The sequence below is a fragment of the Oncorhynchus clarkii genome, chromosome 7 (genome assembly GCF_045791955.1).
Source record: "Oncorhynchus clarkii lewisi isolate Uvic-CL-2024 chromosome 7, UVic_Ocla_1.0, whole genome shotgun sequence".
In the NCBI taxonomy this organism is placed as follows: Eukaryota; Metazoa; Chordata; class Actinopteri; order Salmoniformes; family Salmonidae; genus Oncorhynchus; species Oncorhynchus clarkii.
This window is the reverse complement of record NC_092153.1, coordinates 16,930,509-16,948,131: the sequence shown is the minus strand read 5'-3', so window position 1 is coordinate 16,948,131 and position 17,623 is coordinate 16,930,509. Positions and strand designations below refer to the sequence as shown.

General features: G+C 43.1%; 1 protein-coding gene across 2 annotated transcripts in view; it reads right to left on the bottom strand.

Moving 5' to 3' along the window:
• Positions 1-263: 263 nt before the first annotated feature.
• LOC139412978 (ATP-binding cassette sub-family C member 4-like) overlaps positions 264-17,623 on the bottom strand; it is a 43,016-nt gene continuing 25,656 nt past the window's right edge. For both annotated transcript variants that reach the window (XM_071159913.1, XM_071159914.1), the window contains exons 13-29: positions 17,526-17,612; positions 16,058-16,154; positions 15,615-15,830; positions 15,358-15,480; positions 15,141-15,178; positions 14,929-15,035; positions 14,659-14,805; positions 13,482-13,561; positions 13,195-13,345; positions 12,831-13,061; positions 3,610-3,710; positions 2,861-3,208; positions 2,632-2,721; positions 2,334-2,506; positions 2,081-2,186; positions 1,237-1,371; positions 264-1,148 (exon numbers count right to left, since the gene is read on the bottom strand). In XM_071159913.1, coding sequence (XP_071016014.1) covers positions 1,071-1,148; positions 1,237-1,371; positions 2,081-2,186; positions 2,334-2,506; positions 2,632-2,721; positions 2,861-3,208; positions 3,610-3,710; positions 12,831-13,061; positions 13,195-13,345; positions 13,482-13,561; positions 14,659-14,805; positions 14,929-15,035; positions 15,141-15,178; positions 15,358-15,480; positions 15,615-15,830; positions 16,058-16,154; positions 17,526-17,612 — 2,308 coding nt within the window. In that variant the 3' untranslated portion in view covers positions 264-1,070. The remainder of the gene's footprint in view (positions 1,149-1,236; positions 1,372-2,080; positions 2,187-2,333; positions 2,507-2,631; positions 2,722-2,860; positions 3,209-3,609; positions 3,711-12,830; positions 13,062-13,194; positions 13,346-13,481; positions 13,562-14,658; positions 14,806-14,928; positions 15,036-15,140; positions 15,179-15,357; positions 15,481-15,614; positions 15,831-16,057; positions 16,155-17,525; positions 17,613-17,623) is intronic.

Here is a 17,623-nt window from a genome sequence, read left to right as displayed (position 1 = left end):
GTAGCGGTCCTGCTGCTGGGTTGTTGCCCTCCTACGGTCTCTTCCACATCTCCTGATGTACTGGCCTGTCTCCTGGTAGCGCCTCCATGCTCTGGACACTACGCTGACGGACACAGCAAACCTTCTTGCCACAGCTCGCATTGATGTGCCATCCTGGATGAGCTGCACTACCTGAGCCACTTGTGTGGATTGTAGACTCCGTCTCATGCTACCACTAGAGTGAAAGCACCACTAGCATTCAAAAGTGACCAAAACATCAGCCAGGAAGACTTAAGTTTTTATTAAAATACAATTTCACAATATTATTGTACAAACTTCTATGTAAGGAAAATCAATATCTGAAACTTGTAAAAAATAGGTACTGTTGCTATTGGTACATAAGAATGCCTTTGGGAAAACTTACATCCACTACGAAAACATTTCAAAACCAATGGACTCAATGTAGTTTAAAAAAATCAAAGGTCTCTCCATACGGCCTCATTAGGGGACACGTTTGTAGTTCAATACATTGATAGGTAGGTATTCCTGCTTTTAAATGATCTAGATCTGCCCTTACAACCATCACTCATGTAAACAACGTGAGACTCACTTTGGTCAAGAAATTCTCAAAAATCCCTTATAGTATAATGACAGCATGTCTTTTCATGTGCGTACAATGGTGAAGTGTAATTTTCCGTTGCATTTATAGTATATGAATACACACGCCAATTAGTTCCATTGCCCAGTAAAGTGATTGCAGAGACAGTGCAGCATGTCAGGATAGTGTACCCTGTGCAGTAAGATAAATCAATAGGAGTAGCAGCAGTTCAAATAGTGAACGATTTGAGGCACAAAGTATGAAAATGCAATGCTACTTCCATTGTTGTGTATTAAAGATGCAACACACATCAGCAAAGTGTCAATAAGGAAATACAGTTCCATAAATCTTTCCTGATTTTGCATGCAAACAACTTATGCATTAAAGCATTTCAGCTTTTTTCCTTTTGACCAATCAGCTCTGGAAAAGATCTTATGTGATTGGAAAAAATATAAAATTGGGCAGATATCTCTTTCTGCTCGTCCCTGCACCGTCACACAGCCGTCTCAAAGAAGACCACCACTCCGTTGGCCATTTTTGGACCATGGCTGTTGCCGTTGTTCATATACGCCTGAATGAAAATATTGTGAATTGGTAAATAAATCAAGTTAGGTTGAGAGAATGTGTGTGCTGGGTTGGGATGCAGTGTCAGTGCTCACCTGTTTGGCTGATTCCAGCAGGGAAGCTGCCTCAGCCTTGCCCGTCTGCTGGACTATCCTGTAGAGGGCACTCTCCTGGTTCTGAAGAAGGACGTACGGCTCGTCAAACTCCTGGATCATACCAGCGCCTAGCACCTGAAGGCAGGGTCAAAAGTCAGTAATTCAACCTGGCTAAACTGGTCTGTAGTGAAATTATATGGGGTTCCCAAACTTTCAATCAGGCCAACCCTTCCAGCATTGTGGAACACCCCGTCTTTCTATGGGCAAGGGCACTGTTCACACCCCTCTTATTTACCGTATTTCCTGCAATTCTTCATTTTGCCATGGGAATCAATAGGCTAAAAAACATTAGCTGACATGGCCTAGATGATCTGGACATTTATGACAAGTTATAAATAGCTCTAAGGTCTGCAATGTCTGTCACGTCGAGGAAAACTGCTGATGCACTACCCAATTTCGAAATTGCACCTTGTGCATTCTACTATTACAACTTCCAGGATTAAGTTTAAATTCAGACCGTTCCTTAACAATTTTTTGGGGTGGGGGGACCCCCTCGGGTGCTCCGCATAGTTTGGGGACCACTGATCTTGCGCTGTTTACAATAGAGTAACCCTACTTCACTCTTCACTGGCTGAATTACTCAGCACCTTCAGAGAAGTGTAAACAGGGTAAACTCATTTCACTAAACAAATATAGGATAAGATCTCAGATCAACCTGAAATGAAAGTGAATAAAAGTACATCTCTCAACCTGCTCAGTCTCGTTTTTTTATCTCATATATACATGACTGATGAGGTGTGTGCGTGTGACAGATATACATCTATTTGATGGGAAGAGCTCTCACCAGAATGCGGTCGCTGTCTATGATGGTGTTGAGGCGGTGGGCGATGGTGAGAACGGTGCACTCCCTGAACTTGTCTCGTATCGTCTTCTGGATCAGCTCGTCTGTTCTACGGACACAGACAGACAAACAGTTCAGGAAAGACACAACCAGGATAAAGAAACACAATCACGCTTTCATTGACTACTAGATGCCTCCCACTCAAAGCACATCAGCTGCCTAAAGGACAGACTGTGTGTGAGAGGCAGCTCTGTACCTGGGGTCCACGTTGGCTGTGGCCTCGTCTATGATGAGGATGCGGTTTTTCCTCAGGACGGCCCGGGCCAGACAGACCAGCTGCCTCTGACCCACACTGAAGTTGGAGCCCGACTCGGCCAGAACCGTCTCCATCTTATTGGGCAGCTCCTCCACCACAGACTTCAGCTGGACCTGGAGAGGAAACAGTTACTGGAGTAAGAGCCTGATCAATGCCACCAAAAACACACATTAACCTGTATGTCAATACGTGAGAGTATGTCCCGTTACTGTATCAATAGAAGTCTGAGGAGCAGTACCTCTTGGAGAGCGTTCCACAGGTCCTCGTCTGTGTGCTGGCTGAAAGGGTCCAGGTTCTTCCTCATGGTGCCGGTGAAAAGCACTGGGTCCTGCAGAACAGAGGGGCCACAAGCAGAAAAATGTAATAAGCTCTAACAGAGCCATATCTGAACTAGAAGCCTTTCCTTTACTACATTCAGAAGGACTAAGGGACAGAGCAGCCACAGAAGACCCACCAACAGTAGCTACCTGAGGTATGATGGACATCTTCTGGCGCAGGTCATGGAGGCCGATCTCGGAGGTCAGAACTCCATCAATGTAGATCCTGCCCTCTGGCTCTGCCAGGCGGAAGAGCGCCGATACCAGGGAGCTTTTCCCCGCACCCGTCCTGCCCACGATGCCAACCTTTTCTTTGGGCCTGAACATGGCCTTCATGTCCTTCAGGACCACAGGTCCGTCTGAGCTGTAGGAGAAGCTGACTCGGTCAAAGGTGATGAGGCCTTTGCTCGGCCACTCAGGAGGAGGACGCTTCTGGGTTTCCCAGGGTGCTTCACTCTCCAGTTCTGTGTACTCCACCACCCTCTCCACTGACGTCATCTGAGGATGGTAAATAAATAACCATGTCAATCAAACAAACCTGGTTCTAATCTCATTTTCCAGCCTACTCTTTGAGGCTGGGAACGTGGTTAACCTTGGTCTAATGCTAGTATGGCTTCTCAGCACTAAATTATAAAACTTTAAAGAACTTCAATTCCACACGCTACATTCTTAAGTGAGCTGTTTCAGCTGAACATTCCTGAATGACAGGATGCAACTAAAACCCTTCTGATTCTAATGAATCTTATTTCTACAGGTCACTGGCGCAGATCTCTGGGTTTGATTATTTTCCCTGTGGAAATTCATTCCCAGGTAAAATCTTTCAGATACTGTAAAAGGTCCTGGACCTGGGGAGCTGGGGGAGGGACAATACCAGAGTTAGGACTTTGACGTGATCTTACCATGTTCTCCATCTCCGCACTCTGACGAATGGTCCATTGGAAGTTCCCAAGAAGGGTGACTGCGTAGGACAACACCAAACCCACAGCTCCCGCCTCCAGCCCTGATTTGAACATTTACTCAATTCATTGGCTTCACAGCATGTCAACAACCAGACGCCATGGATTACAGGCAACGTCCGCATTCAGCTAAAGGCTAGAACTGTCCCTTTCAAGGAGCCGGACACTAATCCGTACGCTTATAAGAAATCCCGCAACAACCTCAGTCGAGCCGTCAATACAGCACTAAGATCAAATCCTCTGGCACTGGTCGGATGTGGCAGGGCTTGCAAACGATCACTGATTACAAAGGGAAACCCAGCTGCGAGCTGCCCAGTGATGCAAGCCTACCAAACGATCTAAATGCCTTCAAGGCAAGCAACACTGAATCATGCATGAGAGCACCAGCTGTTCCGGACGACTGATCACACTCTCCGTAGCTGATGTGAGTAAGAACTTTAAACAGGTTAATATTCACAAGGCCGCAGGGCCAGACGGATTACCAGGACGTGTACTCCGAGAATGCGCTGACCAGCTGGCAAGTGTCTTCACTGATATTTTCAACCTTTCCCTGATCTAGTCTGTAATGCCTATATTTCAAGCAGACCACCATAATCCCTGTGCCCAAGAACACCAAGGTACCCTGTCTAAATTACTATGGCCTGTAGCACTCGTATCTGTAGCCTTAAATGCTTTAAAAGGCTGCTCATGGCTCACATCAACACCATCATCCCAGACACCCTGGACCCAACTAATTTGCATACCACTCCAACAGATCCACAGATGACGCAATCTCTATTGCACTCCACACTGCCCTTTCCCACCTGGACAAGAAGGAACACCAATGTGAGAATGCTGTTTATTGACTACAGCTCAGGGCTCAACATCATCATACCCTCCAAGCTCATCAATAAGCTAAGGACCCTGGGACTGAACACCTCCCTCTGTAACTGGAACCTGGACTCCTTGACAGGTGAGGGTATGCAACAACACACTGACCCTCAACACAGGGGCCCCTCAGGGGTGCGTGCTTAGTCCCCTCCTGTACTCCGTTCAATCATGACTGTGTGGCCGCACACAATTCCAGCACCATCATTAAGTTGACAACACGATGGCGGTAAGCCTGATCACCGACAATGATGAGACAGCCTATTGGGAAGAGGTCAGAGACCTGGCAGTGTGGTGCCAGAACAACAACCTCTCCCTCAACATCAGCAAGACAAAGGACCTGATCATAGACTACAGGAAACGGAAGGCTAAGCACACCCCCATCGACGAGGCTGTACTGGAGCGGGTCGAGAGCTTGAAGTTCCCTCTGTGTCCACATCATTAAGGATCTATCATGGTCCACACACACCAACACAGTCGTGAAAAGGGTATGACAACACCTGGTCTCCCTCAGAAGACTAAAAAGATTTAGCATGGGTCCTCTGATGCGCAAAAGGTTATACAACTGTACCATTGAGACCATCTTCACTGACTGCATCACCACTTGGTATGGCAGCTGCTTGGCATCTGACTGCAAGGCGCTACAGAGGGTAGTGCGTAAGGCCCAGTGCCGAGCTCCCTGCCACCCAGAACCTCTATGCCAGGCAGTGTCAGAGGAAGGGCCTAAAAATTGTCAGACTCCAGCCACCCATGTCCAAGACTTCTCCTTATTGCAAGGCAAGCACTACCGATCCACCAAGTCTGGAACCAACAGGCCCCTGAACAGTTTCCTCCCAAAGCCATAAGAGTGCTAAGTAGTTAAAAACCTCTTATGGATCCCTTCGCACGCCAATCCCTTTAGCGGGATCGATTTGACAACATCCAGTGAAATTGCAGCGTGCCAAATTCAAAAACAGAAATACTCATAAGAATTCATAGAACATACAAGTGTTATACATCAAAATACAGCTTAACTTCTTGTTAATCGAGCCGCAGTGTCAGATTTCAAAAAGGCTTTACAGCGAAAGCAGACCAATGCAATTATCTGAGGACAGAGCCCCGCATACCAACACATGAAAATCATATTTCAACCAGGCAGGTGCTACATAAAACTCAGATTTAACGATATAATTCATGCCTTACCTTTAAAGATCTTCTTCTGTTGGCACTCCAAAATGTCCCAGAAACATCCCAAATCATCATTTTGTGCGATAAATTCCTTCTTTATATCCCTAAAATGTCAATTTATTTGGCGCGTTTGATTCAGAAATACACTGGTTCCAACTCACCCAACATGCCTACGGAGTATCTAATAAGTTACCTGTAAACTTGGTCCAAACATTTCAAACAACTTTCCTAATCCAACCTTCGGTATCCTAAAACGTAAATAATCGATACAATTTAACTTTTTATGGCTGCAGGGGCAGTATTGAGTAGCTTGGAAGAAAGGTGCCCATATCAAAACGGCCTGCTCCTCAGTCATAGTTGCTAATATTTGCATAGTATTGTTAGTATTGGATAGAAAACACTGAGTATAACAGAACTCATTTTGGCAGGCAAAATCCTGAGTTGAAATCAAAACAGGAAGTCAGAAATCTGAGCTTGTATGTATTCACCAGTCCCCAATGAAATCCCCTTGAGATATGAATGATGTTGCACTGCCTAGGGGTTCCACTAGATGTCAACCTTCAATAGAAATTATAATGAGGCTTCTATGTTGTTGTGGGAGTGAATGAGAGAAGAATATATCAGATGTCCATCAAGCAGCCATTTTGTGATCGCACTTTTTCCTCATGGTAGTCACTTGCGTTCCACGGCTCACGAAGACAAGAAGGAATACTCCGCTTGGAACTTTATTGAAGCTATACGTTAACATCCTAATGATTGATTCTGTACTTAGTTTGAAATGTTTCTTTGACCGGTAATATCACTTTTTGAAGTTTTTGTCCGATATAACGCTGACCAGAATTAGCGATTGGATATGTATACCAAACGCGCTAACAAAAAAAGGTATTTGGACATAAATAACAGACATTTTCGAACAAAACAAACATTTATTGTGGACCTGGGATTCCTGGAGTGCTTTCTGATGTAGATCAAAGGTAAGGGAATATTTATCATGTAATTACTTGTTTATGTTGACGCCATCTTTGCGGCTGTGGTGTTTTTACTTTTGAGCGCCGTCTCAGATTATTGCATGCATTTCTTTTTCCGTAAGGTTTTTAAAAAATCTGACACAGCGGTTGCATTAAGGAGAGGTATATCTATAATTCCATGTGTATAACAATATTATCATCTACATTTATGAAGAGTATTTCTGTTGAATGATGTGGCTATGCAAAATCACTTGATGTTTTTGGAACTAGTGAATCTAACGCTCCAATGTAAACTCAGATTTTTTAAATATAAATATGAACTTTATCAAACAAAACATGCATGTATTGTGTAACATGAAGTCCTATGAGTGTCATCTGATGAAGATAAAATTAATCACTAACCTTGAATTATCTTTATTTCTAGTTTTTGTGAATGTTTTATTTTTGCTGGAAAATGACTGTGCTTATTGTGGTTTGGTGGAGACCTAACAATCGTTTGTGGTGCTTTCGCTGAAAATACTATTTGAAATCGGACACTTTGGTGGGATTAACAATGAGAATAGCTTTAAAATGATATACAGTGGGGCAAAAAAGTATTTAGTCAGCCACTAATTGTGCAAGTTCTCCCACTTAAAAAGATGAAAGGCCTGTAATTTTCATCATAGGTACACTTCAACTATGACAGACAAAATGAGAAGAAAAAAAATCCAGAAAATCACATTGTAGAATTTTTTATGAATTTATGTGCAAATTATGGTGGAAAATAAGTATTTGGTCACCTACAAACAAGCAAGATTTCTGGCTCTCACAGACCTGTAACTTCTTCTTTAAGAGGCTCCCCTGTCCTCCACTCGTTACCTGTATTAATGGCACCTATTTGAACTTGTTATCAGTATAAAATACACCTGTCCACAACCTCAAACAGTCACACTCCAAACTCCACTATGGCCAAGACTAAAGAGCTGTCAAAGGACACCAGAAACAAAATTGTAGACCTGCACCAGGCTGAATCTGCAATAGGTAAGCAGCTTGGTTTGAAGAAATCAACTGTGGGAGCAATTATTAGGAAATGGAAGACATACAAGACCACTGATAATCTCCCTCGATCTGGGGCTCCACGCAAGATCTCACCCCGTGGGGTCAAAATGATCACAAGAACGGTGAGCAAAAATCCCAGAACCACACGGGGGGACCTAGTGAATGACCTGCAGAGAGCTGGGACCAAAGTAACAAAGCCTACCATCAGTAACACACTACGCCGCCAGGGCCTCAAATCCTGCAGTGTCAGACGTGTCCCCCTGCTTAAGCCAGTACATGTCCAGGCCCGTCTGAAGTTTGCTAGAGAGCATTTGGATGATCCAGAAGAAGATTGGGAGAATGTCATATGGTCAGATGAAACCAAAATATAACTTTTTGGTAAAAACTCAACTCGTCGTGTTAGGAGGACAAAGAATACCATACCTACTGTGAAGCATGGGGGTGGAAACATCATGTTTTGGGGCTGTTTTTCTGCAAAGGGACCAGGACGACTGATCCGTGTAAAGGAAAGAATGAATGGGGCCATGTATCGTGAGATTTTGAGTGAAAACCTCCTTCCATCAGCAAGGGCATTGAAGATGAAACGTGGCTGGGTCTTTCAGCATGACAATGATCCCAAACACACCGCCCGGGCAATGAAGGAGTGGCTTCGTAAGAAGCATTTCAAGGTCCTGGAGTGGCCTAGCCAGTCTCCAGATCTTAACCCCATAGAAAATCTTTGGAGGGAGTTGAAAGTCCATGTTGCCCAGCAACAGCCCCAAAACATCACTGCTCTAGAGGAGATCTGCATGGAGGAATGGGCCAAAATACCAGCAACAGTGTGTGAAAACCTTGTGAAGACTTACAGAAAACGTTTGACCTCTGTCATTGCCAACAAAGGGTGTATAACAAAGTATTGAGATAACAAAAGTTTATTGACCAAATACTTATTTTCCACCATAATTTGCAAATAAATTCATTAAAAATCCTACTGTGATTTTCTGGATTTTTTTTCTCATTTTGTCTGTCATAGTTGAAGTGTACCTATGATAAATTACAGGCCTCTCATCTTTAAGTGGGAGAACTTGCACAATTGGTGGCTGACTAAATACTTTTTTGCCCCACTGTAAGACACATGTATGTTTTAGGAATTGTAATTATGAGATTTCTGTGATTTGAATTTTGGCGCCCTCTATTTTCACTGGTAGTTGTCATATCGATCCCGGTATCGGGATTGCAGCCATAACAGGCTAAAACGGGATAAACTGTGTTCAATACCAGACGAAAACAACGTGAAGTACGCTCCAGGTCGCGCGCACCAAAACAGTAGAGTCCACCTGGAGTGACACATGGAAATAACAGGACTACTTCTTAATTTCTCAAAAGAAAAACATTGACCAATTACAAAAGACTTGACATCTAGTGGAAGCCATAGGAACTGCAACCAGGTTCCTCAAATATAGTTTCCCATGGAAAGCGAATGGAAAACACATTCACCTGAAATTTCCCTGGATGGATTGTGCTCGGGGTTTCGCCTGCCAAATCAGTTCTGTTATACACAGACATTATTCAAACAGTTTTAGAAACTTCAGAGTGTTTTCTATTCAAATCTACTAATAATGTGAATATCCTAGCTTCTGGGCCTGAGTAGCAGGCAGTTTACTTTGGGCATGCTTTTCATCCGGAAGACAAAATACTGCCCCCTAGCCTTAAGAAGTTTTAAAGGCAATACTAATTGAGTATGTAAACTTCTGCCCCACTGGGAATGTGATGAAAGCTGAAATAAATCACTATTATTCTGACATTTCACATTCTTAAAATAAGGTGGTGATCCTAACTGACCTAAGACAGGGAATTTCTTACTAGGATTATTGGCGTATGTAAACTTCCGACTTCAACTATATAAACAGGTGTGTGCCTTTCCAAATCATGTCCAATCAATTGAATTTACCACAGGTGGACTCCAATCAAGTTGTAGAAACATCAAGGATGATCAATGAAAACAGAATGCACCGGAGCTCAATTCGAGTCTCATAGCAAAGGGTCTTATGTAAGGTATGTTTTCAATTTAATACATTTGCAAAAATGTATAGAAACCTGTTTTTGCTTTGTCATTATGGGAAATTGTGTGTAGATTGAGGGGGAAAATTGATTTCATCCATTTTAGAATAAGGCTGTAACGTGAAGTGAACGTGTCTGAATATTTTCCTGAATGCACTGTATATGTACATCAAGGTATTTATTATTACTTTTCTATTATTTCTCTTTTCTCTGCATTGTTGGGCAGGGCCTGTAAGTAAGCATTTCACTGTTAGTCTACACCTGTTTTTATATGAAGCATGTAACAAATACAATTATTTTGATTAGATTTTATTTGATTTCATGAAACGTTCTTATTATGTTTGACATACACTAGTGGTTAAAAGTTTTAGGACACCTACTCATTCAAGGTATTTTTCTTTAGAATCATAGTGAAGACATGGAATCATGTAGTAACCAAAAAAGTGTTAAACAAATCAAAATATATTTTATATTCTTCAAATAGCCACCCTTTGCCTTTGACAGCTTTGCACACTCTAGGTATTCTCTCAACCAGCTTCACCTGGAATGCTTTTCTTGAAGGAGTCCCCACATATGCTGAACACTTGTTTGCTGCTTTTCCTTCACTCTGCGTCCCGACTTATCTAAACCATCTCAATTTGGTTGCGATCGGGGGATTGTGGAGGCCAGTTCATCTGATGCAGCACTCCACCCCTCTCCTTCTTGGTCAAATAGCCCTTACACAGTCTGGAGGTGTGTTGGGTCATTGTCTGGTTGAAAAACAAAATGATACTCCCACTAAGCCCTAACCAGATGGGATGGCAGATTGCTGCAGAATGCTGTGGTAGCCATGCTGGTTAAGTGTGCCTTTTTAATTCTAAATAAATCAGTGTCACCAGCAAAGCACCCCAACACCATCACTCCTCCTCCTCCATTCTACGGTGGGAAATACACATGCGGAGATCAGCCGTTCACCCACACCGCGTCCCACAAAGACAAGGCGGTTGGAACTAAAAATGTCCAATTTGGACTCCAGATCAGAGGACAAATTTCCATCGGTCTAATGTCCATTGCTCATGTTTCTTGGCCCAAGCAAGTCTCTTCTTATTATTGGTGTCCTTTTAATAGTGGTTTCTTTACAGCAATTTGACCATGACGTCCTGATTCACACAGTCTCCTCTGAACAGTTAATGTTGAGATGTATGTTACTTGAATTCTGAAGCATTTATTTGGGCTTCAATTTGAGGCTGGTAACTCTAATGAACTTATCTTCTGCAGTAGAGGTAACTTTGGGTCTTCCTTTTCTGTGGCGGTCCGCATGAGAGCCAGTTTCATCATAGTGCTTGATGATTTTTGCGACTGCACTTGAAGAAACTTTCAAAGTTCTTGAAATTTTCCGTATTGACTAACTTTCATGTCTTAAAGTAAAGATGGACTGTCGTTTCTCTTTGCTTTTTTTGGAGCTGTTCTTGCCATAATATGGACTTGGTATTTTACCAAATAGGGCTATCTTCTGTATACCACCCCTACCTTGTCACAACACAACTGATTGGCTAAAACGCATTAACCTTTTGCGTGTAGGGGGCAGTATTTTTGTTTTTGGCAACAAAAAAAAACGTACCCATTTGAAACGGCCTATTTCTCAGCCACAGAAACTAGAATATGCATATAATTGTCAGATTAGGATAGAAAACACTCTAAAGTTTCCAAAACTGTAAAAAATATTGTCTGTGAGTATAACAGAACTGATATTGCAGGCGAAAACCTGAGGAAAATCCAATCAGGAAGTGTCTCTTATTTTGAAACCTCTGTTCCTATGCATGCCTATCCTCCATTTAAAGGGATATCAACCAGATTCCTTTTTCTATGGCATCCCTAAGGTGTCAAGTCTTTAGGCATAGTTTCAGGCTTTTATTTTGAAAAATGAGCATGAAAGACCATATTGCGTAAGTGGATAGGTGGGGGCTATCCGAGTGAGTTTTGCGCTACAGAGTAAAGCGGCCATTGTTTCTCCCGGTGTTATTGAAAAACCTACACACCCTGTTGATATATTATCGAATATATATTTTAAAAACAACCTAAGGGTTGATTATAAAAAACATTTGACATGTTTCTGTGGACATTATGGATATTATTTGGAATATACGTCTGCGTTGTCGTGACCGCTCTTTCCTGTGGATTTCTGAACATAACGCGACAAACAAACGGAGCTATTTTGGATATAAAAATAATCTTTATGGAACAAAAGGAACATTTGTTGTGTATCTGGGAGTCTCGTGAGTGAAAACATCCAAAGATCAAAGGTAAGCGATTAATTTGATTGCTTTTCTGATTTTCATGACCTAGCTACTTAATGCTTAGTGTACATAATGTTATGTTTTGCTATCGATAAACTTACACAAACGCTTGGATTGCTTTCGCTGTAAAGCATAATTTTAAAATCTGAGACGACAGGTGGATTAACAAAAGGCTAAGCTGTGTTTTGCAATATTGCACTTGTGATTTCATGAATATGAATATTTTTTTGTAATATTATTTGACTGTGGCGCTATGCTATTCAGCGGTTGCTGACGAAAATGATCCAGCTAACGGGATGGGTAGCATCAAGAAGTTAAGGAAAGAAATTACACAAATTAACCTAAGAATGCACACCTGTTAATTGAAATGCATTCCTGGTGACTACCTCATGAAGCCGGTTGAAAGAATGCCAAGAGTGTGCAAAGCGGTCATCAAGGCAAAGGGTGGCTATTTGAAGAATCTCAAATATAAAATATTTTGATTTGTTTAACACTTTTTTGGTTACTACATGATTCCATATGTTATTTCATAGATTTGAAGTCTTCACTATTATTCTACAATGTAGATAATAGTAAAAAATAAAGAAAAACCCTTGAATGAGTAGGTGTTCTAAATCTTTTGACAGCGTAGCTTGGATAACTGTTTGGCACCAAGTGTAATACAAGTTGTTGCTAGGGAACAGGCAATGAGCCAAAGACTTTGATCAGATAGATTATCCAACCTCATTCAATTTGTTTTATGTCATATGCAACCAACATTGATTTCTACCAGCTTGTGTAATGAAGCCATAATAATTTATCCTCTTACCATCTCTGAGGAAGAGGCAGCCGAAGGCAGTGACAGTGACAAAGGCTGCGCAGATTCCATCCAGTCGGAGAGCGAACCATCGAGAGGTGACCAGGAATAGGAACCAAGATTCTGAGTGCAGATCCTGATGAGCGTCAAAGGTGTTCTGGAATCTCTCCTCGGCTCCGAAGGCTCGGATCGTCCACAGACCTTGGAGGGACGAGGACAGGTGGGAGAAGACAGGACTCCGAGCTGCAGAACACAGGAAATACATCAACTCACACACGCCTGCAGACACAAAAGGAAATCGTACACATTAATAGAGAAAATGTACAATTATCATTTGTCCCATGCCTCCCCTGTCCCAGTCAGTCCTGTCACTCACTGGTGGACTCCAGGCGTTTGACGTCCCGGGACGTCTGCAGGAAGTAGCGTCTCAGGAACAGGAATATGATGAGAAGAGGAACCACAGGGATGAGGATCCAGGGCATAACGGAGGCTGCCACCACCACTACGCCGATATTCTGCAGGATCGACTGTGGCAAGATCGAATACGCCCAGGAGACATGAAGAGAAGAAAAGATTTATGTAATATAGATAATGGATTGGGAAATCTATATCCTCCTGACAAAATACATAGATGTTCCCCGCTAGGGCTATACACTCACTTACCTGACTGAAGTCAACAAAGGTATTAGGTAACATGGAATCCAGCTGGCTGATGTCCTTGGAGAACCTGTTGAGAATTCTTCCTGTGACAGAACAGGAGAAAGTAATCCACTGTGCAAAAACGGGTTAAATCAACATTGTTTAGCCTCCGGGGTGGAGCAGTGGTTAAGGGCGCTGTACTGCAGCGCCAGCTGTGCCACCAGAGACTCTGGGTTCGCGCCCAGGCTCTGTCGTAACCGGCCGCGACCAGGAGGTCCGTGGGGTGACGCACAATTGACATAGCGTCGTCCGGGTTAGGGAGGGTTTGGCCGGTAGGGATATCCTTGTCTCATTGCGCACCAGCGACTCCTGTGGCGGGCCGGGCGCAGTGCACGCTAACCCCATGTTGCCAGATGCACGGTGTTTCCTCCGACACATTGGTGCGGCTGGCTTCCGGGTTGGATGCACGCTGTGTTAAGAAGCAGTGCGGCTTGGTTGGGTTGTGTATCGGAGGACGCATGACATTCAACCTTCGTCTCTCCCGAGCCCGTACGGGAGTTGTAGCGATGAGACAAGATAGTAGCTACTAAAACAATTGGATACCACGAAATTGGGGAGGAAAAAGGGGGTTAAAAAAATATAAAATAAAATTGTTTACCAATTCAATGTGATGACATTTACTCAACGTGGAAAACTGATTGGATTTGAAAAAAGTCGTCACCTGGTAAGAACGCTATTTTTGGATGACTATTCCCTATTGGAATTTGGCCTCTATACACTAAGGCCAGAGGTCACCGTAAATCAGGTCTGGCATTTGAAACTTAATTGTTTAGGACACCCCCATGGTCGATTTTAATGCCTCAGGGGCCTGAGTTTCAAATGTATAATCTATTCAACCCCAAGGTCTCAGCCTTGATTTAATGCTTTGGCACGAGACACGGAAGGGTGAAACAGCGAACAGGTAAGGCACAAGTATGTAGTTCCGACCCTCTCCTCTGGAGGGGGAGAGATTTGCTGCGAACCTCTTAGAGGAACATTTGTCTATTAAACCTTTTAAATATAGAAGTTGTTTGCCTTATATTTTGCATCTAGCATTTCTCCACAACTTGACCAGTTTTCAATTCCTAACAAATTTAAGGGAATTTAGTATTTATTTTTTTGTTCAACAAACAGATTCTATTTCATGCGAGGGGTTTCTCACCAATTGGGTTGACATCAAAGAAGCGTACAGGTGTCCGGAGGATAGAGTTGAACATGCGGTTGTGCAGAGACTGAGCAGCTTTCACCAGCACATTGAACATCACCAGACTCCTGGCAAAGCCAAAGATGACCGAGGCCAGAGTCAAACCTGAACACAGAAGGTGACTTGTCAGTCGTTACCCGATTTCCTCAAGCTTCCTCACAGGTAAGGGGACAACCTCATACTTACTTAGAAAATATTCAGTATATTTAGGAATTCTCTTCTGTATACCTGCATAAATGCCCACATAGAAACCGAGGTCCAATTCTTGAGTGATGTTGAGGCCATTTTGGACAATCACAGTGCCGTTAATATTGAGTTTCTCCTGCTCTCCTGCCCTGTCAATCAAACAGTCAGCGTTGTCATTTGAATATTCACATTGCTATGGTCCAACTGAACTGTGAAACAAATAATGAACTACTGTAACAATAGATGCTTCTCACCAATAGGCCAGCCACCAGTCCTGAAGAACGTACGCTACCTGTGGGTGACAAATTATATTATAGTTGGTTAGATCATTGCAATGTCATTGGTTCCAATGCCTTGATCTGTTCAGAGTTTGATTTTTCACACATCTATCAGAAGTCAAAATGCTTGTATTTACTGGTAGAATGGTGACATATGGCTATTCACTGCCTGACATTTTGGATGTGTTAATACCTCTGCGATGAGACTGAGGAGGACTGTGCCCAGCATAACCAGGATGCTGGCTCCTGCGTTTAAGTACTTGAAGTAGAGGCTGGCGCCGATGTTGTCCTCCGATCGGCTCTCCTCTGCTACTGTCTGGACAGGGAGGAGACATGGACATAATACCCTGTTAACTAAAAGGAGGGACAATCTGGGACACTTCAGAATGAAAATCCTCCTTGTGACTGTATCTAAGGGCTTGAAAGGAAGTGGGTGGGGTTTGGACCCACCGAAAGCTGTTCAGCTCCATCTTTAACAGAGTGCATGGAGGAGGTGTGGGAGACCACTGAGTTCCAGGAGCAAATTGAGTTCTGGGAAAAGGCGTGTTTGACCACTGAGTGATTGTTGTTGGTTTGTGGCTCCTCCTCGTCCCTCTTCAGCAGGGAGGTGAAGTCAACCCCAGAGTGCTGCAGCTCGGAGTATGTCCCCCTCGCTACCACGTGACCCTGACACACACACACACACACACACAAACACACATCGCACCCTGCCCAACTTCTGGAGTATGTATTCATATGTAAATGCATATGCCTTTGGGTGAACTATTCCTTTCATAAAGATTGACAGCAGACGTGTTATGTGCTCAACAAAATAAAAATGTAATCAAATGCACCTGTGGTCATACGTAGGTTACAAAGCATGTGTAGAATGTTAAACCCTGCCAGGAACACACCTCCTTGAGGACGAGGATCTGGTTGGCTGCTTGGAGGTACTGCAGCTGGTGGGTGACCAGGATGCGGGGCTTATTCTTCAGAATACCACAGATACACCTGGACACACATGGGGATACAGACACATGGAGAGAGACAGACACAGACAATTTAAGTGCAGTTTCACACTTTTGGTGAAGGCCTGTTCTAACATCAGAGAATCCTATCTACAAAATTGCTTCCAACACTCTACTCAGCAAACTGGATGCAGTTTATCACAGTGCCATCCGTTTTGTCACTAAAGCACCTTATACCACCCACCACTGCGACCTGTATGCTCTAGTCGGCTGGCCCTCGCTACATATTCGTCGCCAGACCCACTGGCTCCAGGTCATCTACAAGTCCATGCTAGGTAAAGCTCCGCCTTATCTCAGTTCACTGGTCACGATGGCAACACCCACCCGTAACACGCGCTCCAGCAGGTGTATCTCACTGATCATCCCTAAAGCCAACACCTTATTTGGCCGCCTTTCGTTCCAGTTCTCTGCTGCCTGTGACTGGAACGAATTGCAAAAATCGCTGAAGTTGGAGACTTTTATCTCCCTCACCAACTTCAAACATCTGCTATCTGAGCAGCTAACCGATCGCTGCAGCTGTACATAGTCTATTGGTAAATAGCCCACCCATTTTTACCTACCTCATCCCCATACTGTTTTTATTTATTTTATTTTCTGCTCTTTTGCACACCAATATCTCTACCTGTACATGACCATCTGATCATTTATCACTCCAGTGTTAATCTGCAAAATTGTAATTATTCGCCTACCTCCTCATGCCTTTTGCACACAATGTATATAGACTCTCCTTTTTTCTACTGTATTATTGACTTGTTAATTGTTTACTCCATGTGTAACTCTGTGTTGTCTGTTCACACTGCTATGCTTCATCTTGGCCAGGTCGCAGTTGCAAATGAGAACTTGTTCTCAACTAGCCTACCTGGTTAAATAAAGGTGAAAATAAAAAATATTTGTTTTTTTTAAATCCACATGACCCTGAAAATCCATTAACTTGGAAATGCTACAAAACCCATTCCTGCCCTAAAGAAGCAGCCAGTAAGTAGACCTAATCTGAGTCTGGGAAGAATGTAGTTCAGTTGTACTAAAGGATAGTGGGGTAAGTTGAGCCAAAGGGTTAGCTGAGCCACCCTTTGTTTCTAGGAAACCATACGCAAAATGAATCATGTCACCAAATATTTAGGAAGAGGTCATAATTTCATACTTGCACCACACCTCCCCAAATCATCTTGCTGCTCAATGTGTAAATGCATATTTTTAAACTGTAGGGCGTTGTGTTTTATGTTGTAAATGGGTCCAACTTTGAGCTGCTATTTTGTCTCTCTTGTAAAGTAATTATTTATCTCAATGGGATGGGTCCGGTAAAATAAAGGTAAAATAAATACAGCCTGTTTAGCTGAAACTGTGGTTCACTCACTGTTCAAACAGGTGTCTCCCGACCTCAGCATCCACAGCACTTAGAGGGTCGTCCAGCAGGTAAATATCAGCATCCTGGTACACAGCCCTGAGACACAA